We start from the raw sequence: 23,811 nt of genomic DNA, 5'->3' as shown, positions 1-23,811 counted from the left end.
TCTATGGCGGGTATCCAGAGCATGGTCTGCAAGACCAGAGTGGCTGTATTGGTGGAACCGGATGTAGTCCTTGTGTTCTGTAATTCTGATATTGGCTGTCCTGCCAGTTTGGCCTAAGTAGGACAGCTTACAGCTGCAAGAGACCTGGTATACACCAGGTAGATCTGGGGGGGGGGGGGTTGGTCTTTAGTGGAGCGGATAAGGGATGCCAATTTCTTATATGGTCTGTAACAAGAAGTTAAGCCGTGTTTTTTTAGGATTTTTGTAATTTTTTCCGAGGTGCCTCTGATATAGGGTATGGTGATGGATTTAGAGTAATCCTTGTTCTGAGGGGGGGGAGGGGGGGGTTGTGGTTTATTGGTTTCAATATTTTTTGGATTGTTTTGGGAGGGTAGCCATTGGCTGAAAAAGGGTGGAACCGGATTGGTGGAACTGGATGACTACATCCGGTTGCCCAATACAGCCACTCTGGTCTTGCAGACCATGCTCTGGATACCCGCCATAGAATACGGTGGAAGAAAGCCACGATCATTCACTGTAGTAAATACAAGTATGAAAGGCTTTTCATGGAATCAGCCTCAGTCCTAAGAAACAATTCAAACCTCAACAGATTTGGCTGTATGAGACTGCCTCAAATTTGGGAAACCTACATCAGAAGACCTCAGCCCAATTGCCCAAGAATACCAACATTGCCCGCTAGGGGACACCAGTAGGACTTTAGGAGAAAGAATAGCTTCCTGCTTCATCCTCATTTACTGTTTGCTGTGCCTGCATGCACGTGTCTTGCTCACAAGTTCCTGTTGAAAATGGCAACATGACGGTGCCAAAATATTGGATTTGTATTAAAAAGTTATTTTAACGTATATCCTAGTCTATGTTGTTATTTTCCTAAACTATTTAGTAATAATCAATTAGTGTAATATCACAATCGCCACCACTCTGTTTATCGGAGGTCTGAAGTGGCTGGAAAAAAATAATCCATATTTGGAATAGTAATGTGAAATAGGCTTACATCCATTCTAAGTAGGATTCATTCATATAAAAAAAAATGTACATAACATTACATTTGACAACATTAAACTAAGACCAACATTCATCTGCTCAAAGCATGCAGCATCTTGCATGTTTTAGATTTATTTTTTTTTACTCACCATTGCAAATAGTGCTGCGCAGAGACCAGTAACTCCTTATCTTAAAGAACTAGAGAAATGTTCATCTCTTGTAGTAAAATCACATCAGAGCCCTCTGATATTACTGTCTCCCCAGTTCATCTACAAAGATCTGAATATCTCCTACTAAAAAGTAGAAGATATTCAATTGTCCCAGAACAGAATCCTGTGGTATGCCATTTGTGTCAGTTAACAATCATTGTATACAGACTATCAAATGACTATCCATTTCCGGTCTCCCTAAAGTTCAACAACAGTTTGTTCTTTGCAAAATCTGTAAGAACACTGTGATAAGCATGTCCCCCTGTCTAATACACTTGTTATTCTACTATAGAAAGTAGCTAGGTTATTCAAACAAGACCATTCCTTAACAAACCTCATGCTGCCCTCTGGAAAGACTCCTGTTCTAATTACCAAATTTGTATTCTATCTCTAACCAGAATTTCCAATAACTTCATCACTGTGCCCAGTACACAAATTGTCATATTGTTTTTAACCACTGACTCTGGATGCATCCTTATGTACCAGTACTATTTTTCTTTCTTTCCACTCTTCAGGGACTATTCCCGTAACCAGACTCATGTAGAACAACTAAGGCAAGGCACCTTTTTTCCAACTATATTCAGTGCTACTCCCAACTTTCAACATGAAACACACTGACAAAATACTCTCTGAACACTGCTACCTATATTTTAATGAATATAACCTCCATGCTATCTCCAGCAACTTTAGTCAGTCTTAGACATTCACCTTTCAATTAAATAATAGCACATAATTGCAGACTCCTCTAGAATTCTGCTTTGCTGCCTCAGCAAGCCTCCTTTCATTTCCACATTGTGCTCATCACTTCTTGGCCTGTATACCACGTACTCTTCATGCAACTGATGAACACTATCTTTATATCTCCTTCATAACATTCTCTACCTTGCAAATCATGTAATTTCATGGTTCTTCCATTTCATTTCCACTGTGATTATCCTTTTAACATTTGAGACATACTCTGTGACACTGCCATCATTAACTTATCTTGAACTAATCTAGTTGACAAGTTTAGGTGTTGGACATTACTCATAACTGATTTCAACACTATTACAACACCACAAAACTAATTTGTAAAAGGATGTTTATTAGCTGGCTTGGTGAGGATGAGCATGTATTTTTTCATAGGAAATTATTAGCAGATGCAGGAATTACAGAAAAATAAGAGAAGTATGGAACCAGAAAACAGTGGATTGTGACAGACACAGAAAACGAATTGTGGATCAGTGGAATGAGAGAGAAATCTCTAGTGCTCGGGACTTAGTTCAAGATATTCATAACTTATTTTAACTTTATTACAACCTGACAAAACTAATTTATTAAAGGATGTTTATTAACTGGCTTATATTTTGTGAGAATTCAAATTGGCATCCTTAGACCAAAACAGTACATTAAAGTTTACATGCAGCAATGAATCAATTCAAAAGACAAAAGGTCTGAAGTACTAATTTAGTGCTCACTAATTTGAATAAAAGAAGTATTACAGTTAGGTAGAAGTTGGTCTTAAATTGACAGTCTCCCAAATTTTTGGCAGATTAATACAACCATACTTGTTAAGATTTGGAGAATACTTCACAGCCGTTACACTGAAAATAAGTCAATGGACACCCAAGTGTGAGAAACATGTCATCCACTTTAATAACATGTAGGACCTCCTTTTGCTGCAATGACTGCAGCAATCCCACAGGGCATAGTTTCCACAAGTGAATGATAGCTATCAATGGGAATTTTGGACCATCCAGTAGGCCTGAACTGTTGTAGAACAAATGTCCCTAAACCTCATCCGATGCTCCAGTTCATCCTGCAGATGTCTGATAGAGTTAAGATCAGGGCTCTGTGGATGCCAGTGAAGTGTGGTGACATTCATCTCACAAATATTCCACAATTACATTGTTCAGAATGTTAAGATACCAACCGGAGTTCAATGTTCATGGCACCACAACCAGAGGTCCAAGGCTATATCAAGAAAAACAGAACCATACCATCACACTGCCACCTCCACTTCATAGTTGGGTTGGGATTATGCACTCTGGTAAGAGACATTCACTTTGCATTTGCCACACCCACACTTGTCCATCTGATAGGTAGAAAATGTAGTGTGATTCTTTACTCCATAACACCTTTCCAAGCATCCACACACCACTGCACATGCTCTTTGCACCACTGAAGATAACGATGCATGTTGGTTTGGGTAATATGGGACTTCCATATTGCAGTCCTACCATGGAAATCCATGTTGTGACCCTTGGTTCTGAATGTATTTATGCAGATTCGTGTTCCAGTTGATGCCCAATCTCCACATTCAATATTTTAGCCAATGAATGGCATTTTTATACATATTATCATTCATAGCACCCTATGGTCATGCTCAGTGAGTGTAGTAGGTCATCCACTAAGGGTAGCACTTGCAGTTAACTCCCTGCACTTCCATCTCAGTATGGTATCACTGACAGTTGACCTCAGATGACTCAATTTGCCAAACAAATAGGCCTGCAATGGTGTTCTCTCACAACACTTCTTTCAAACTCAGTCAGCTCCCTTCTTGCAGCCATTTCAACACAGTTGCTCTGACTTGGGTGCATCATATTTCTCCAATTTAGACTGGCTACAAACATGTGACTTGTTACATGGCACGGTGAAACTTGCCCGGGAGGTGTCCATTGACTTCTTTTTAAGCAGTCACACACATATATACACATATACACACATATATATATGTTATATATATATATAACATATATATGTGTGTGTGTGTTATTTTTTTAATATCGATTCTTACCTATAAACAGTTGTAAACCCATAATACATTAAGAATGGAATACGGGTTTTATAATCCAGAAATCCAACTCTGGACAACTAATATGAAACTTATCAAGCAACTTTGGGTCTCCAATAAGCAGAATTGGCTTCTCGGATGTATAAGCAAATTTATCTACCATCTAAAGACATTCATAAACATCCATGCCCACAGTCTGTAAGAGTAGAGATGTTCTCACTAGGCCAGCCACATTAACAACTTGCACTTATATGCTTTTCATTGTTATTATTATTATGTAACATCTTCAGGGAGTCCAATGACTCATTGAGGGAGGACACCTACTCTATAACTCGTCATCTCTACCACCACACATCAACTACAACCACTCTCATCATCTACACCAATGCCATCTACTGCTGACACACCACCACCACTAGTATTTTCACAGACAATCACAAACATCCATTATGCCCACAGTGTGATTTGAATCCACAGTCTTTTGGCTGGAGAGCAGATTCGTTAACCACTCAGCCTACCAGGTCGGCATATATATTGCTCTATTTATGTATTTTAATACAAAGATGAATACATTTTTTTTTTTTTTTGAATTTAAGCATTAAACTGTATTTTGATTTTTTCATTGTGAGTCATAATTAACAATTATACCTAAAATTGAAGAGCTTGTTCTTATGAGAAGTGATATACAAATAACTTTATTACTATTATCATTATCATAAAACATAATACTTTGAAATAGTGAATTATCATTGCGGAGGGCAGCTTCTCCCTATTTTGCATCACCTACAAACAGCTGAGCCACTAATGCACAATACACAATTGCCTGCAGTCGAGTCAACTCCATCTTCTTGAGATGATATTTCCACTAAAGGGACCCTGTCACTATCAGTGGGAAATGTCATCTAAGACAACTAGGTGGAAGATGACCTTAATAGCTTAGTAAAACATCACCACCTTGCTTACTGGGGATTGGAAGTGATTGACGGTATGTTTCTCCAGAGTAGAGATTACAGCTTCTGTTCTCCCAATTAATTAATGTAATATTCTTAAGGGTATCAATCACATGATTATTGGAGATTTAGAGCACCTCTCCCATCAATGGGTACAGCAGCAAAGTGGTTAAGCAGGGTGCTTGGAGATAGTGTATGAGAATGAACCTGATGGGAACACATCTAGGAGACTTCCCAATTAATTGGTCTATAATACCATTGCCATCTACAATTAAATACATGACTGTAGGAAGCTGAATAGTAATATTGAAAGTTCATTTTTCACTTGGTTAGAGTATAATAAATTTAGTTTAATCCTTTATCCAGGTGTGAGCAAACAAAGTTTGTGCCTGAAAGTATCTTCACTACTGGGGTAAGGTGGTACAACACCGGGAAACTCATTGCAAAAGTGGAGCAAGCTAACATCACTCCTATCTTAGTATCTCCCATAATGCAAAACACATCTCCTTGTGGATATGTATAATGTTGAAAGTGTATTTTTCACTTGGTCAGACTATAATAATTTTAGCTTAATCCTTTATCCAAGTGTGTGCAAACAAAGTTTGCGCCTGAAAGTATCTTCAGGACTGGGGTAAAGTGGTACAACACCGGACGACTCCTTGCAAAAGGTGGAGCAAGCTACCAACACTCCTGTCTCAGTATCTTCCATAATGCGAAACACATCTCCTTGCGGATATGTATAATGTTATGCATTAAGGGAAGGGCCACTACCCAGACTAGTTTCGACCTTTATTGAGGTCTCTTCGGTGGGAGCCAGGCCCAAGTGGAGATACCAAGGCAGAAGCATTAGCAAGGTCATCTCCTCCTATAGGAGCTGCCAAATGGTGTGCCACCTTTTTATTAAATTACTCTGGATTTAGAGAAAGATGTTGAAAGTGTATTTTTCACTTGGTCAGACTATAATAATTTTAGCTTAATCCTTTATCCAAGTGTGTGCAAACAAAGTTTGTGCCTGAAAGTATCTTCAGGACTGGGGTAAAGTGGTAGAACACCGGGCGACTCCGTTTGGCAGCTCCTATAGGAGGAGATGACCTTGCTAATGCTTCTGCCTTGGTATCTCCACTTGGGCCTGGCTCCCACTGAAGAGACCTCAATAAAGGTCGAAACTAGTCTGGGTAGTGGCCCTTCCCTTAATGCATAACATTATACATATCCGCAAGGAGATGTGTTTCGCATTATGGGAGATACTGAGACAGGAGTGTTGGTAGCTTGCTCCACCTTTGCAAGGAGTTGCCCGGTGTTGTACCACTTTACCCCAGTCCTGAAGATACTTTCAGGCGCAAACTTTGTTTGCACACACTTGGATAAAGGATTAAGCTAAAATTATTAGGATATGTATAATGCTATGCATGAAGGGAAGGGCCACTACCCAGACTAGTTTCGACCTTTATTGAGGTCTGTTCAGTGGGAGACAGGCCCAAGTGGAGATACCAGGCAGAAGCATAGGTGGAGATGACCTTGCTAATGCTTCTGCCTGGTATCTCCACTTGGGCCTGGCTTCCACTGAAGAGACCTCAATAAAGGTCGAAACTAGTCTGGGTAGTGGTCCCCCCTTCCCTTAATGCATAACATTATACATATCTGCAAGGAAACGTGTTTTGCATTATGGGAGATACTGAGATAGGAGTGGTGTTAGCTTGCTCCACCTTTGCAACGAGTTTCCCGGTGTTGTACCACCTTACCCCAGTCCTGAAGATACTTTCAGGCACAAACTTTGTTTGCTCACACTTGGATAAAGGATTAAACTAAATTTATTATGAATAGTAATATGCAGGAAGGCATGCCATTGAGGCCACATTATGGCATGGAGATTAGATGCTCTCTAGATGCTCTCAAAAAAAGAAAATGTTATGGAGAATTTACAAGGAGAAAGGCGATCAGGACACCCATGAGCAGTACAAGGCTCAAGCTAGGAAGGTTACCAGCATAGTAAGAAAAGCTAAATCAGATTATGAGAAGACCTTAGCCAAAGAGATCAAGGGTAATCCCAAAGAGTTCTTCCGCTATGTGGCAAGTAAGAGGAAGAATGACTTCGGAAGGATAACCTTAGTGGGTGCTGATGGTATTGAGGTGACAAAATCAGATGTAATAGTCGAGTTACTGAGTGATCACTTCTCAAAAGTCTATCACCCAAGTGAGGATATCTCTATACCTATAGCAATACCTAATGTGAGAATTGAAGCTAAAGAATCAGAAGTATTAAATATATTGCAAAACTTAAATGCAAACACTGCGGTAGGCTTAGATGGAATATCAGCTCGGGTGTTGCGTGAATGTGCAAATGAATTGTCAACCCCTCTCACCTGGATATTTAACTTAAGTTTGAACTCTGGTATGGTCCCTAGGGAGTGGAAGTTAGGCAAAGTGGTTCCTTTGCATAAGGGTGGCTCTAAAACTGCAGTATTGAATTACAGACCAATCACCATCTCAGGAGTAGTGGTAAAAGTATTGGAAAAGTTGGTTAAAGACAAAATTCAAGAATGGGTGGATCAGGATATGATACTCTATAGAGGCCAACATGGTTTTGTTAAAGGTAGATCCTGCCTTAGCAATCTATTAACTATTCATAATAGAATAACATCTGAGTTGGACAAAGGAACTGGCTACACAGTGGTACTTCTGGATTTTGCTAAGGCTTTTGACAGGATACCCCATAGAACACTGTTACGCAAATTGGAGCAGATGGGAATGGATATTAAATTGGTGATATGGATAGGAGAATGGCTCAGGGAGAGATACCATAAGGTGGTGTATGGAGGAGCCGAGTCCAGAATGAGGCAGGTGACCAGTGGTGTGCCTCAGGGCTCTGTGCTTGGGCCAATGTTGTTTAATTTGTATATAAATGATATAGGAAACGGCTTAAAGGGAGATATTCAGTTGTTTGCTGATGATGCAAAGTTGTGTAGTGCAATAAAAAATCAAGCTGATGTTGAAAGTTTGCAGGAGGATTTAAATAAGCTGGTAAAATGGGCAAAAGAAAATGGATGTCAGTTCAATGTGGAAAAGTGTAAAGTCATGCATTTTGGGATTAAAAGATTACCAGCTGTGTACTACATCGATGGAAAGGTACTCCAAGAGATTGATGAGGCTAGGGACTTAGGGGTATTGGTAGATAGGGAGATGAAGTTCAGAGGACACATTGCTAAGGTGTCCAAGATTGCACATAGGTTGTTGTGCAATGTGTTGTGCAATGTCAGTGTGTTCCTCAACTTGGTTGTTGAGGAACACACTGACATCCAGAGATAAAGAGGTTATTATTCCCCTTTATAAAGCATTGATACTTCCACATTTGGATTACTGTGCTCAGGTCTGGTCACCTGGATTCCTTGGAGATGAGGAGGCTGTGGAGAGGGTTCAGAGAAGAGTGACCAAGTTGGTGAGTGATATAAAAAATGCTCCCTATATTGATAGATTGAGAGCTTGTGGATTGCAGAGATTGGTTGATAGGCAAAGAAGAGGGGATATGATAGAAACATTCAAATTACTAAAAGGTTTTTATAGGATTGATGCAGGGGAAATGTTTCAGCTGTGTGAAAGTGATGGAAGAACAAGAGGTCATCTCTGGAAATTAAAGAAGAGTGTGGTTAACAAAGGTGTCAGAACAAGGTTTTTTGCCTGGAGGGTGGTGAATGAGTGGAATTCATTGCCTGACTTAGTTGTGAGCTCTTCGTCTGTTAATGAATTCAAGAAGAGATATGACAGATATTGTTTTGCTAGTTCGGGTCTCCCGCGATGAGTCTGCTGACTCCATGGAGATACCCGTAATAATAATAATAATAATAATAATAATAATAAATAATAATAATAATAATAATAGATGGGTAGCATGTCTAAGAAATTAAACTCAAATATATATGGTATCAATGTTAAAATAAAAAACAAACCTTCCCAAAAAATTAATAGAACTCAAAAAAAACCCCTTCTTCCACATTCACTTTATGAATATTCATGGTATAAATACCAACAAAATGATAGTTGCCATCACATCACTTGCAGGCATCCAAACTCAATATCCTGATTTTAACCAAATCTAAATTATTGCACACAACAATTTGCCAGCCTGGTTGGCCGAGTGGTTAGCATATCCGCTCTCCAGCTAAAAGGCTGCGGGTTCAAATCCCACCGTGGGCATGGATGTTTGTGATTGTCTGTGAAAATACTCAGTGGTGGTGGTGGTGGTGGTGGTGGTTAGCGGTAGATGGCGTTGGTGTAGTTGCGGTTCGTTGTAGTTGGTGAATTGAGTGGTGGAGACAGAGAGTTTTAGAATAGATACCCTCCCTCAATGAGTCCTTGGACTCCCTGGAGGTATCATGTAATAATAATAATAATCACAGCCATTTTAACTTTCTTAACTATCTTCACTGTCCAAACTAATCTCAGTATGATTACTTCTGCCACAAGAGTGATACCTGAGTTTTTCTGCAGTCTAATATTCCTTGCCAGAGAATGCCTAATCCTGAATCTTTTCTTTTTGACTTTCTGTTGCATAAGATTATGTATCATTCATTTGCTGACTTTTTCTGAAATTTGAAAATAATTCTGACCTCTTTGACTTCTGATTCTTTACACTTGATTTTCTGCAATCCACTACCCCTAACAGTGAAGTCATCTTACTCTGTTACTTGGTAATGTCCACAATTCTAAAATTCTAACTGATTGCTTATTTTCAATTCCACTGACCAAGCCACAAGAGAAGCTGAAGTATTTATTGTAAGCAATAACCTAAAGAAAACTGTTCATCTATTAACCCAAATAGCCAATCATTCTCTCCATTAGAACACTCTGGAATGTACTAAACAAGTTCTCCTTCTAGATAAACTGTTGTGGTCACCTCTCCTCTTGGTTATTCAGATCATAATCTCATACAAGTTTAATTTCTTGCAGAATTGTCCCCCTCCCCCCCCCACACACACCTCAGCCATTCAGAATCTCTTAACCTTTGGCACTACAGCAAGGTCAAGTGAGAAGATCTCCAAAACTTTTACTCCTCCTCCCCATAGTCAGATTGTTTCCACTCTCCATATCAGAATATTGCTGTGATCATATTACAAAACTTATAAGTTGGAATGAGGGTCTTTATTCCCTACATCAAACTTCCCAACCACCACATCCAACCATTTTTTTCCAAGAAGTGTGGCTATAATTATTATTATGTGATACCTTCGGGGAGTCCAAAGACTCATCGAGGAAGAGCATCTTCTCTACAACCCTCCGTCTCCACCACTCAACCCACCAACTACAATGAATCCCAACTATCTTCATCATCTACACCAATGCCATCCACTGACTGCCCACCACCACTAGTATTTTCACAGACAATCACAAACATCCATGCCCACGGCAGGATTTGAATCCACAGCCTCTTGGTTGAAAAGCAGATACACTAACCACTCAGCCAACTAGGCCAGTAATAAGTAGTGGCCTGAGACAAAATATCCATCTTCATTCATAACCTGCAATGAAGGCTGTAACATGTGTGAAACAATCACTAACAGGACTCATAACGACTTTAAAAGGGGCTAAATGTAGAAACTCTCCTTCTGCACCAAAGGCAGTTAGCTTTCTGGTTCAATACAAAAACTATTGTGTGCAATTTCTGTCCATCTACACAATCCAACTTCTCAACTAAATAGCAATATTGTAATATCTCCTAAAATATCACCTACTAGCATTATTCTTCTCATTCAACTCATGTTTCTCATCCTTCTCATCCAAATCATTCAACTCAACCAATTCCAATGCATGATCTGAATCATGCATTGGAATGCATGCCTTCTGTGACCTTTTACCACAAAGACATCAGAAGAATCCTCAACACTTATTATTATTATTATTTTGGGCAACTCCAAGGAGTCGACAGACTCATCAAGGGAGGCCCTAACATCATGTCAAGAACAACTATTTGACATTCACGTAGTATCTATCATACCTCGCCTTGAACTCATTCATAGTCCTAGCACCCACAACAGACTCTGGCAGCTTATTCCACTCATTCACCACTCTCCAAGTAAAAAACCTAGCTCTAACACCTTTGCTAACAACATTCTTGCCCAGCTTTCATGTATGGCCCCTAGTCCTCCCACCACCAGTCCTATTCTCAAAAATATCTTCTGAATTAATCTTATAGAAACCCTTCAGTAATTTGAATGTCTCAATTGTATCACCCCTTTTCTGCCTATCAACCAATTTTTGCAACCCACAAATCTTCAACATGTTCTCATAAGGTTCATTCCATAGACCTGTTATCATCTTAGTCACTCATCTCTGGATCCTCTCCACCTCCTTCCCATCAGGAAGAAACCCTGGCACCCATATTTGGGCACAGTAGTGTAGATAGGGTCTTATCAAGGCTCGATACAGAGGAACAATAACTTGTTTGTATCTGCTTGTTAAAGTATTTTTCAGCAACCAAGTGATTTGATGAGCTGATTTAGCCATTGTTGCGATGTGCCCCCTAAACTTCGACTCCCTATCCACCAACACTCCCAAATCACTGGCCTCATCAATCTCCTGGAGTAAGGTTCCACCCATGTGATATACTGCTGCTATTCTTTTCACCCCAAAATGCATAACCTTACACTTTGCCACATTGAATCGACATCCATTTTCCTTAGCCCAGTCCTCCAAACTATCCACATCATCTTGCAACATTTTGACATCCTATGCACTCACTATTGCTCTACTTAACTTTGAATCATCAGCAAACAAGTGAACACTTCCTCTCAGATCCTTTCCTATATCATTAATGAACAAATTGAAAAGTAGTGGTCCAAGAACAGAACCCTGCGGCACACCACTAGTCACAAGCCCTCTTTTGGACTCTACTCCTGAATAAACCACTCTCTGATATCTCTCCATCAACCACCCTCCTATCCATCCCCATATGCTGCAATTTACTCATTAAATTTCATGTGGTATTCTGTCAAAGGCCTTAGCAAGGTCCAGTAGAATCACTGTAAACCCATTACCCTTATCCAGTTCAGCCGTCACTGTGTTATAAAATGTGAGCAAGTTACTAAGGCATGATCTACCCTTCATGAAACCATGCTGTCCCCCATACAGTATCCCATTTTCATCTATCCAATCCTGTATTTTCCTCTTGACTATTTTCTCCAAGACCTTGACAACGATTCCTGATATGCTAATCGGTCAGTAATTTACAACAGCAGTCTTGGAACCTCCTTTATGCAGTGGAACTATTTTCCCCTCTTTCCACCCGCTCGGGACTAACCCAGACCCGAGACTCAAATTAAACAAAATGATCAAGGGCACTGACAATTCTTTAGCCGCAAGAGTTGGTATACCATCCAATCCCACAGATGTACTGACATTGAGGTTTTGTAATAGACTACTCACCCCCACTTCATTCACCACAATTCCCGTTGGTTCATTCATTCCTGCAATGACACCACCTGGATGATATATTCTTGCAAAGTGCTCGCTCAGTAATTCAACTATATCAACTGATTCGGTTACCTCCCTACCATCATCATTCTTTAAAATCATTCTGCCATATACATTTTTTCTTTTACTTGCAACATATCTGTTTGAAAAAACTGTTTGGGATTCTCTTTAGCCTGCATGGCAAATGTTCTTTCATAATCCGTTTTTGCTTTTCTTACCACACTTGTTACCCTTCTGGACTGCTCTTTATACCGTGCATGTGCCTGCCGGTCACCTTTCTCCTTAAATTCCCTCCATAGTTGTTTCTTTTTTTGCAGCTCAAGCTTAATGGTGTTATTCATCCATTTAATCCTTACTTGATTTATTATTCAGACTCTAGGTATACAGTCAGCCATTGACACATGCAAACACTTCCTAACTGCCTCCCTATCAACATCTAGCCCTTGCAGTTTTACATGCCATGGCACTGAACCAATCAAACTCCTAAGCTTGTCATACTTACCAGCCTGATAATTCTACATGTACCCTGTCTTAATTGTAAATTCTATACCTTTAGCCACTTCCCAAGTCAAGACCCTATGATCACTCTCACCAATTGGTGGCAACGTGGTCATATTCATTACAGCCAAATTCTCAGATGCAATTACTAAGTCAAGCACTCTCTGACCCCAAGTATTTTCCATTACATGCTGTTAAGGGATAACAGATATCAGATTAGTAATCCCTTAATAATTGCATAAAATCCAATTCCTTCCTTCCTTCCTTCCTCTCCTCCTTCCAATCAATGTTACCATAGTTGAAATCACCCATAATAATTACCCTCCTTCCACTCATTTCTTCTATTTGCTTATGCATACTATCTCTACCATCTATTCCATCACCTGGTCTATAACAGCATCCAAGTGTATATTTTGTTCTGCTAGTTTCAATCTCACACCCAATAGCCTCAAATGTGCTATTTTCTCTATACTTCAGTTCCACTTCCATTCTCCTTGGCTATAGCTCAGCAGCTATCATCAATAACACTCCTCCCCCCATTTTATTCTCCCTGTCACTCCTGAACACACCATACCCCTCACATTCAATCCCACTAGCTATATCATCTTCTGTCAGCCATGTTTCACTAATGCCAATCACCTGTGGCCTGGAAGTGCCAACCAAGGCAAAAAATTCTTCCTTCTTGTTCCTAATACTTCTGGCATTAGTATACATGAATTGCAGAAGCCCATTTATCCCATCCCTATTTTGATGCCTTATACTGACTATCCCATTCTGATTTGTAGTCTTTCGTACTCACTTGGGCATATTACACACATTCATACACTCAACTGTCTCCCCAAAGTCTGCATATCTGCCCCCCCCCAATAACTCTAGTTTCCCTGATTCTGCACATCCACTTCCACTACATTTGACAACACCTTTTTAAGTCTCAGTACACCAAATTCATTCACATGTAAACCATCCATCTTATATATATAAATCCTTTCGCCTATCGAACTCACTCCATACATCCACAAATTCCACACCACTCAACCTGCATAATTCATGCATAAAGTCATTTGCAATTATGGCCCTCCTTCTATACTCTTCACTGTCATACCGCAGCAACAGATTCACCATCCTAACTCTCTCACTCTTCTCTTTTGCTACCTCAAGCAATTCCTTCACATCCTCACTCATAGTCATTATGTCTCCTTTCAAATCATTTGTACCTGCTACCACTATCAATTCTTTCACCCACTGCTTTTGCATTCTAACTGACTCGCATACATCCTTAACGTTCGCACCACATTGGTACGATTTTGTTAAGCTCTCAACTAACATACCGCTTACTAAGGAATCTCCATACAACACTCGCTCTTTCATTTTGTTTACACTCACTAACATACTCTTATTTTTTCTATCATACTTTTGCCATTTATCAGTCGCTACGCTCAGTAAACAATTTTGCCAATACTCCAGCTGTCGATTTACCATGTGTCATCGCTCCGCATAATCGAGTGATCTCACTGATTGCATCTGTCTCATCATTTTTTTCTCAGATAATTCATTCATTCGTTCTGTATGTTTACCTTCATTCTCACTTTCAATGCCACGCTCACAGCTATCAGGTACTACCTTGCAAATATCACTATTTCCTAGATTCTCACTTTCGACAACGATATCACTCTTACGACCTGAAACACTCTTAAATCCTCACATTCTTTACACTTTCTGCACACATTCACTCCACTATTGTTGTTTAACCAGACTCCAACCGCTCTCCTCTCAATGCATACATTTCGCAAACGGTACACTGAATCAAATCCTTTAAATTAAAATTTTTAGACAAAGATGGCAACCTGGATCTTTGTGTATTCCTCTTTATGGGGGCCATGTGCACGATAATCGTATCTATCAATTTACTATTTAAAATACTCAGAGAACACCCAAAAATCACCCAGACTCGCTAAAATACGAAACATAAACAATACTATGTAAATACTATGCAAATTCACCAATTATTACTCAAAATGACACATCTGTTCAGGAGCTCTCCATAAACACTGCACCTGAATACCAGAAGGACTTCTGTCCTAATGGTATCCACCAATGGTATCAAGAAATGTGCATCTGAATTAACACCTGTCTTTTATCATCTCTACCCTATATTATACTCAACTGGCATCCACCATACAACAGTGATCACTCACCTCTGGACATGTAACCATGAAAAGTTTCAGGAAACCTTTACTCAACATTGCTAAAGCCTTTGGTTGGGGCATCCAGCTTAGCGAGATGATTGGCAAAACATGTCTTCTACAGTTTTCAAGAGAAAACTGTAGAAGGCATGCTTACTGCATCATAATGATTGGTATTTTGGATTCAATTTAATGGACTTAAGTGTTTAATTTTGGTATATTATTGGAGCTTTATTAGCGTGGTTAGTGTACTAAAGTGTTTTATAACATAATCTATGTCGGGAAGTCGCCGCTAGATGAATTCGTAATGTGTAGTGTTCGTGCAAGCTCCAGATAAGATAAGTATCATTTTCAGTTATCGATACAAATTACTTAATATTGTGTAGTTTTGTTTTGTTTGCCTTGCGTATTTTAGTGCGTCTATTTTTGGTGTGTTATAAAGTATAATTTGACAAAACACGTTATAGATAAGTATGGCACCTGTGCGAAGGAAAATGGCGGCCAGTAATGAAGGTTCGCCATCGTTATCAAAGAACGGTAGCATAAAAGAAATGAGTCAGTGTACTAGCTGTGAAATGTACGCTTTGCGGAGTGCGGTCGGAGTGTGGTTAGATGATAATAAAGGATTGAATGTGTGTAGAAAATGTAGGGAGAATGCGGAATTGAAGTGTATTTCGGATCGTGAGTGTGATATTTTTGTCAACCTTCAGAATGAAGGAAATAGGGATATGACAAGAAACGGCAAGGTTGTACATGAAAATTGTGAGAGTGTGAATGTAGAAAGTGTGAATGATAGTATAAATGGTTTCTCAGAGAACAAAAAAGATGAGATAGATGCATTGAGTGAGATCGCGTTGTTGAATAGTGCGATAGAAAGAGCAAAACAGCAGCTAGAGTGCATGAACAAAAGTAGACTGAATGAACCAACCAATAATAAAAGGTATGACAGGAAAAATAGACGTATGAATGTGAACATGAACAAAATGAAGGATAGAGTGCTGTATGGAGACTCGTTAGTACGAGGTGTGTTAGTAGAGGATTTGACAAAATCGTACCAACCTGGTGCGACCATAAAGGACGTAACTGCGTCTATTAGAGAGCAAAAGGAAAGGGTGAAAGAAATGATTGTTGTGGCAGGTACGAATGATTTGAAAGGAGATAAAATGGAAATGATAGAAGACCTGAATGAATTGTTTGAGGTAGCAAAAGAAAAGAGTGAGAGAGTTAGAATGATTAGTCTTTTGCCACGGTATGACAGTGAAATGTTTAAAAGGAGGGCTATAATTGCCAATGACTTTATGCGTGGGTTATGTATGACGAGTGGTGTGGAATTTGTGGATGTGTGGAGTGAGTTTGATGGGCGAAAGGATCTATATAAGATGGATGGCTTGCATTTGAATGGTTACGGTGTAAGAAGACTTGAGAAAGTGTTGCTGAATGTAGTGGATGTGCAAATTCAGGGAAACTAGATTTGTTAGGGGGGGGGGGAGTAGAGATACAGTCCTTATGGAGGCAGTTGAATGTAAGAATGAATATAATATGCCAGAGCAAATAAGGACAACAAATCTGAGTGGGATAGTTAATATAAGGCATCAAGGTAGGGTTGGGGCTAATGGGGGTCTTAAATTCATGTACACTAATACTAGGATTATTAGGAACAAGAAGGAAGAGTTTTTGGCCATGGTTGGCACTTCCAGACCACAGGTTATAGGTATTAGTGAAACATGGCTGACTGTAGATGATATAACTAGTGGGATTGAATGTGATGGGTATAGTGTGTTCAGGAATGACAGAGAGAATAAAATGGGGGGAGGAGTATTGTTGATGATAGCTGATGAGCTCCAGCCAAGGAGAATAGAAGTTGAATTGCAGGGTAGAGAAAAGAGCACATTTGAAGCCATTTGGTGTGAGATTGTGGCTAGCAGAACTAAATATACAATTGGGTGCTGCTATAGACCAGGTAATGGAAAAGATGGTGGTGACAGTATGCACAAGCAAATAGAAGAATGGGTGGAAGGAGGGTGATTATTATGGGAGATTTCAACTATGGTCGCATTGATTGGAGTGAGGAGAGGACACACGGGAGGAAGGAACTGGATTTTATTATTAAGGGATAACTATCTGCGACAGCATGTAATGGAAAATACTAGGGGTCAGAGAGTGCTTGACCTAGTAATTACATCTGAGGATTTGGCTGTAACAAATATGACCACATTGCCACCAATCGGTGAGAGTGATCATAGGGTCTTAACTTGGGAGGTGGCTAAAGGTGTAGAACTTTCAATTAAGACAGGGTACATGTGGAATTATCGGGCTGGAAAGTATGACAAGCTTAGGAGTTTGATTGGTTCAGTGCCATGGCATGTACAACTGCAAGGACTAGAAGTTGATAGTGCATGGGAGGTAGTTAAGAAGTGCTTGCATGAAGCAATGGCTGACTGTATACCTAGAGTCCGAATAATAAATCAAGTAGGGGTTAAATGGATGAATAACACCATTAAGCTTGAGTTGCAAAAAAAGAAACAACTATGGAGGGAATTTAAGGAGAAGGGTGACTGGCAGGCACATGAACGGTATAAAGCGCAGGCCAGAAGGGTGACAAGTGTGGTAAGAAAAGCAAAAAAGGATTACGAAAGAACATTGGCCATGCAAGCTAAAGAGAATCCTAAACAGTTTTTTAGATATGTAGCAAGTAAAAGGAAAAATGTACATGGCAGATTGATTTTAAAGAATGCCGATGGTAGGGAGGTAACTGAATCAGTTGAGATAGTTGAGTTACTGAGTAAGCACTTTGCAAAAGTATATCATCCAGGTGGTGACATTGCAGAAACGAATAAACCAGTAGATTATACTGGAATTGTGGTTAATGAAGTGGAGGTGAGTAGTCTATTGCATAACCTCAATGTCAATACATCTGTGGGATTGGATGGTATACCAGCTCGTGTTGTACGAGAAGCAGCTAAAGAATTGTCAGTACCCTTGACCATTTTGTTTAATTCGAGTCTCGGGTCTGGGTTAGTCCCGAGCGGGTGGAAAGAGGGGAAAATAGTTCCACTGCATAAAGGTGGTTCCAAGACTGCTGTTGTAAATTACCGACCGATTAGCATATCAGGAATCATTGTCAAGGTCTTAGTGAAAATAGTCAAGAGGAAAATACAAGATTGGATAGAAGAAAATGGGATACTGTATCGGGGACAGCATGGTTTTGTGAAGGGTAGGTCATGCCTCAGTAACTTGCTCACGTAATATAACACAGTGACGGCTGAACTGGATAAGGGTAATGGGTTTACGGTGATTCTACTGGACCTTGCCAAGGCCTTTGACAGGATTCCACATGGAAATCTAATCAGTAAATTGCAGCATATGGGAATGGACATAGGGTTGGTGAGATGGATAGGAGGGTGGTTGACGGAGAGATATCAGAGAGTGGTTTACTCGGGAGTAGAGTCCACAAGACGGCCTGTGACTAGTGGTGTGCCACAAGGATCTGTTCTTGGACCACTGCTGTTTAAGTTGTTCATAAATGATATAGGAAATGATCTGAGAGGAACAGTTCATTTGTTTGCGGATGATGCGAAGTTGGGTAGGGCAATAGTGAATGCAGATGACGTCAAAATTTTGCAGGATGATTTGGATAGATTGGAGGTCTGGGCTAAGGAGAATGGATGTCAGTTTAATGTGGCAAAATGTAAGGTTATGCATTTTGGGGTGAAAAGATTGGCGGCAGTTTACTGCATTGGTGGAACCGTGCTCCAGGAAATTGATGAGGCACGAGATTTAGGAGTGTTGGTAGATAAGGAATTGAAATTTAGGGGACACATTGCAAAAGTGACCAAAACAGCTCATCAAATCACTTGGTTGCTGAAGAATACGTTGACAAGCAGAGACAAGCAGGTTATTGTTCCTCTCTATCGAGCCTTGATAAGACCCCATCTAAACTACTGTGCTCAGATTTGGTCACCTAGGTTTCTTCTTGATGGGGAGGAGGTGGAGAGGGTCCAGAGGCGAGTGACCAAGATGATAGCAGGTCTGTGGAATGAACCGTATGAGAACAGGTTGAGGATTTGTGGGTTGCAAAAATTGGTTGATAGGCGGAGGAGGGGAGATATGATTGAGACATTCAAATTACTGAAGGGTTTCTATAAAATTAATTCAGAAGATATTTTTGAGAACAGGGCTGGTTGTGGGAGGACTAGGGGACATCCATGGAAACTGGGCAAAAGTGTGGTTAGTAAAGGTGTTAGAGCTCGGTTCTTTACTTTTAGAGTAGTGAATGAGTGGAATGCGCTCCCTGAGTCTGTGGTGGATGCTGTGACAGTGAATGAGTTTAAGGCAAGGTATGATAGATACTGTATGAATGTCAAATAGGTGTGATGAATATGATTTGGGGCCTCCCTCGATGAGTCTAATGACTCCCTGGAGTTGCCCGTAATAATAGTAATAATAGTAATAATAATGATAGATGCTCTCTCTCTCTATTTGGATTTCTCTGTTCAGGCACTGCTGAAGGCTCTGTTACCAGCAATATGTCACCAAATCTCTCTCCCTCAGATAATACATAAATAACTTATCTTCAATCTTATCCATAGTTTTCTAATGATAGCACTTTCCCTTCCTCCTACCGACCAGTTCTCAAACTGCAAAGTTTATTGTTTTTCAAGATCATCTGCAATGTCCTAAACAATGATCTCTATACCATACTTTAATGTCCAGAAGAGGACACTCTGACTAAATGATGATCCTACTCTAACATTCTCTCTAATCACCATCTCACAGTCAGTTTCTACACTGTGTCTCTTCTTACATCTGCATTTCCATTGGTATTGCTCAGTATAATAGGCATCCATCATGCTCCCTATTTCTTTTTCACACTAATGAATTTCCTTGTCTGGGCTACTGCTTTTATATGCCCAAATTGCTGATGCTTATAAGATGGCCAATCTCCTAACTGGCTCCTTAATTATATTATTATTTTTTAAAATTATTATCACTACATCTCCCATAGAGTCAGCAGACTTCATGGGAGGTCCATTCAACTGACAACATGTTTATCATACTGAATCTTAAAATCCCTAATCACAATGGAAACCAAGTGGCCAAATCTGAACACAACAGCCTAAGTGTGCTCTGACCAATCCGTTACATAATGGCATAACCATCCTCAGACAACCAAGTTTCACTTATACTGATTATCTTTGGGCATACTGATTCAATCAATGCCAAATACTCAGCTCTCTTATTTTGAATACTCTTTACATTTGTTTAGTAGCTATACTACCTTTCTCTTCAGTCTGACCACTCCCATTTCCTCAATTGTGACTCTGATTGTCACCTATATCTATCTTATCCTTATCTTTATGCATTCCATCACCTTGTCTTGACTCATTCACATCTTCAGTCACATGATTCTTCTTCCTGCATATAACTCATTTTCTAAATGCACACCAAACTCACTCAAATGCAATTCATCAACTTTAAACCATTCCACCTTCCCTTCAAATGCACTCCACAGATTTGCAAACTGAATCCCCCTTTGTCTGACACAACTCAGCCATCTTGCTATTCATTATCTCTGCTCCCTTCTCAACTCACTGTTGTCATATCAGGGCAACATGCTAATGACATTACCAACAACTACTGTCTTTATCTCCTGCAGCAACTTCCTCAAGTCCCTATCAACATTCCTGTTTTCACCAGCTAAGTCATTCACCTACTACCATTAATTCTGATGCTTATTCTTTCCTTCTCTGCGATGCACAGCTATTTGATTCAATGATGTTCCACCAGCAATGCATGTTTTGTGTACTTTATTAGTCATTACACCACTAACGATTATTCCCATACAATAATATACAATTATCTTTTGACTCTTTCTTCTTAATACTAACTTCCTCTTCAGTCATCACATTAAACAATCTCTTCTTTAGATGTTTAATCTCATCTTCCAGATGCTTCATTTCACTTTTCATTTTCCTCACTTCATATTAAGCTCTTCCACTCTGTTCCCTTTTTATATCATGACTAACACTTCCATATTGATTTTTTGTTTACTAACAGCAGTGCTAGCTCCAATTTCAAAACACTTTAACCTATTATTATGCTTTTCACATTCATTAATGCTTTCCTCTTTTTCATTCTCTCTAACAGTCCACAAATTTTTCACATTTTTGGTGCATAAATGAAACAATTCTTGTAACACATCCAACGGGAAAAATCCAGGGTAGATATTGATCTTCATACCGAAGCTTTCCATGCCACAGATGTGCACTTCTTTATGGACACAATATTGTCACAGACACCATTTTCAGAAAGCAGAAGCAGTAGGAACAAACAAGTAGCACAAAAAAAAAGTTACAGTATACACTATATAGTACTAAAGCCACTATACAGCAGTAATTAAGATCAAAATAAACAATACTACCTGTTTTCTTCTAACATCAAAAGTTAAAAAACTTAAGAAGCAGGTTATCTGCAGAATAAAGTTTATGAGAAGAGCAACTCCAGCATATAAAGCAAAAAGTTTCACTGCAGGCATTTCAGTCAAGGCACCTAAAATTGAAATGAATCTTGATAAATACATAAAAATCAGAACCTTTTTAATATTCAAGAGGAGGAAATTAAGAAAAACATTCTTCTATCAACTTTTATGACTGTCAAGACACTATACTTTATGATTTCCAAAATTTCTACAGAAAAAGTAAGTAAAATTTGACATTTTACCAGGGATTCTAACTGATCTTATCAAAGCATCAAAAAAGATTGGTATCTAAATGTCTGGATTTCTTGGGGATGAGGTGGTGGTGGAGATGATTATTATTATTATTATTATTCGTGACACCTCCAAGGAGTCCGAAGACTCATCGCGGGAGGACACCTATTGTACAACTCTCCGTCTCCACCTACTACCAATCATCTACATCAGCGCTATCTACTGCCCACCACCACCACAGCTAGTATTTTTGTCTATAAATTGCATGTTGTAATTTATATTTATATTTGTGTTCTAAAGGGCTGATTTGTCTGTATGAGGGATGAAAAACCCGAGTTTCCGAGAGAAAAAAACCCCTGCTACCTCCGTATGAGATCGGCTAACTTGCCTTCGATTGAAAAAGTCCATATAAAGATTCCTCCCATCATGACGAGACTCGAACTTAGGCCTTTTCCAACTGAAGGGTGCGAAGTACTGTCATTCTTCCAATTACGCTATGGAGGACTTAATGATCCATAGACAAATCACAAAACTGACAACAGGTTTACAGAATGCTCCCTATGAGGATAAGATTGAATATGTGTGGGTTGCAAAGTTTAATTAATAGGCAGAAAAGAGGGAACATGATAGAAACATGTAAGTTAAGAAAAGGAGTTCTTAAGATTGATACAAAAGAAATTCTTCAACACATGACAACAAGTAGGGAGAGCAAAAGGGTTCAACCCTGAAAGTGGTGTAAGAGTATAGTTAGTAAAGGTGTTAGGATTAGATATTTTTCTAGGAGAATCGTGAATGACTGGAACAGACTGCCACAGGTAGCTGGGAGTGCACTGGCAAAGAATGAGTTTAAAGAGAAGTGTGATAAGTATGGTATTGTGTGAATAATAATTAGTGTTGGCCTCCATTACTACATTCTGATGTAGTAATAATAATGATAATAATAAATGCTTTTTCAATGAAATCATTAGATTACACATAAGAAGGGACACAAAGCTAGTCACATGCATTCTGTGGACTCTACTTCTGGATAAACTACTGTCCACACTCTTATCTATTGCTAGCCTCATATCCATCCCTGTCTGTTGCAATTTATATAAGATTTCCATGCAGAATTCTGTAAAAATTATGCTGCAAAATCCATCAGAATCAACATGTAGCCATTACCTTTATCCAACTCAGCTCTAACTTTATTATAAAAAAAGTGATAGAATTACTGAGAATCAATGATCTACCCTTCACAAAAGCATGCTGACCCTCATATAGTATCTGATTTCTATCCATGCATTCCTGAATTTTTTTTTCTTTACAACCTCTCCCATACCTTGGCCATCATTCCTAAGATGCTTATTAGTCAATAATTTTCCTCCTCAATCTTGGAGTCATCTTGATGCAATGGAACTATTTTATTTTCTTTCCACTCCCTTAGGACCAACCCAGAGCTGAAAATTAATAATCTAGTCAAAAGCACTGCTAATTCCCTAGCACATTCTCATAATATGGGGTTTGATATGCTATCTAATCCCATAGCTGTCTTCATATCAAGGTTCTGTAATATCCCATGCATTTCCAAGTTTGTCCACCTCTATTTCAACACAATTGCCATAATACAATACTATTTACCAATAAATGTCTGGACACCCATGTTTTTCAAGTTATAAAATATTCCAGATTTGTTAATAACATAAAAACTGGTGTACATATAGTAGGAAGCAGTATTTCATCGTAGCAGTTGAATACAAGTAATATAGCAACAGGACAGGAACTCAGTGACTTCGAGATCGGTGTCATTGTGCACTGTCATATTGGTGGTATGTTCATAAGTGCCATTGCCACTCAACTGGAGCATACAAAATCAATGGATGGCAATGTGATCAACAAATGGAGACATTCTGGCATCACTAGTGCAGGAAAATCAGGGTGGCTGCCAAAAATGACTGACAGGTACAGGAGAGTGTTAAAACAAGTGGCATGCAAAAACTGGCTACTATCGGAACGCATCTGGAACACCATCGTGAGCACTAAT

General features: G+C 39.3%; 1 protein-coding gene across 5 annotated transcripts in view; it reads right to left on the bottom strand.

Annotated features, from left to right (window-relative positions):
* The window catches only part of LOC150094664 (NPC intracellular cholesterol transporter 1-like), a 672,338-nt gene that overhangs the window by 248,224 nt on the left and 400,303 nt on the right, over window positions 1-23,811 (bottom strand). For all 5 annotated transcript variants that reach the window (XM_090411086.1, XM_090411087.1, XM_090411088.1 and 2 more), the window contains exon 14: window positions 21,501-21,628. In XM_090411086.1, the coding sequence (XP_090267212.1) occupies window positions 21,501-21,628 (128 nt within the window). The remainder of the gene's footprint in view (window positions 1-21,500; window positions 21,629-23,811) is intronic.

This window comes from Typopeltis vanoorti, chromosome 21, assembly GCF_054136105.1.
Source record: "Typopeltis vanoorti isolate ZY-2024b chromosome 21, IOZ_Tvanoo_1.0, whole genome shotgun sequence".
Taxonomy (NCBI): Eukaryota; Metazoa; Arthropoda; class Arachnida; order Uropygi; family Thelyphonidae; genus Typopeltis; species Typopeltis vanoorti.
The sequence above is the reverse complement of the archived record's forward strand: the minus strand, read 5'-3'. Positions and strand labels throughout refer to the sequence as shown.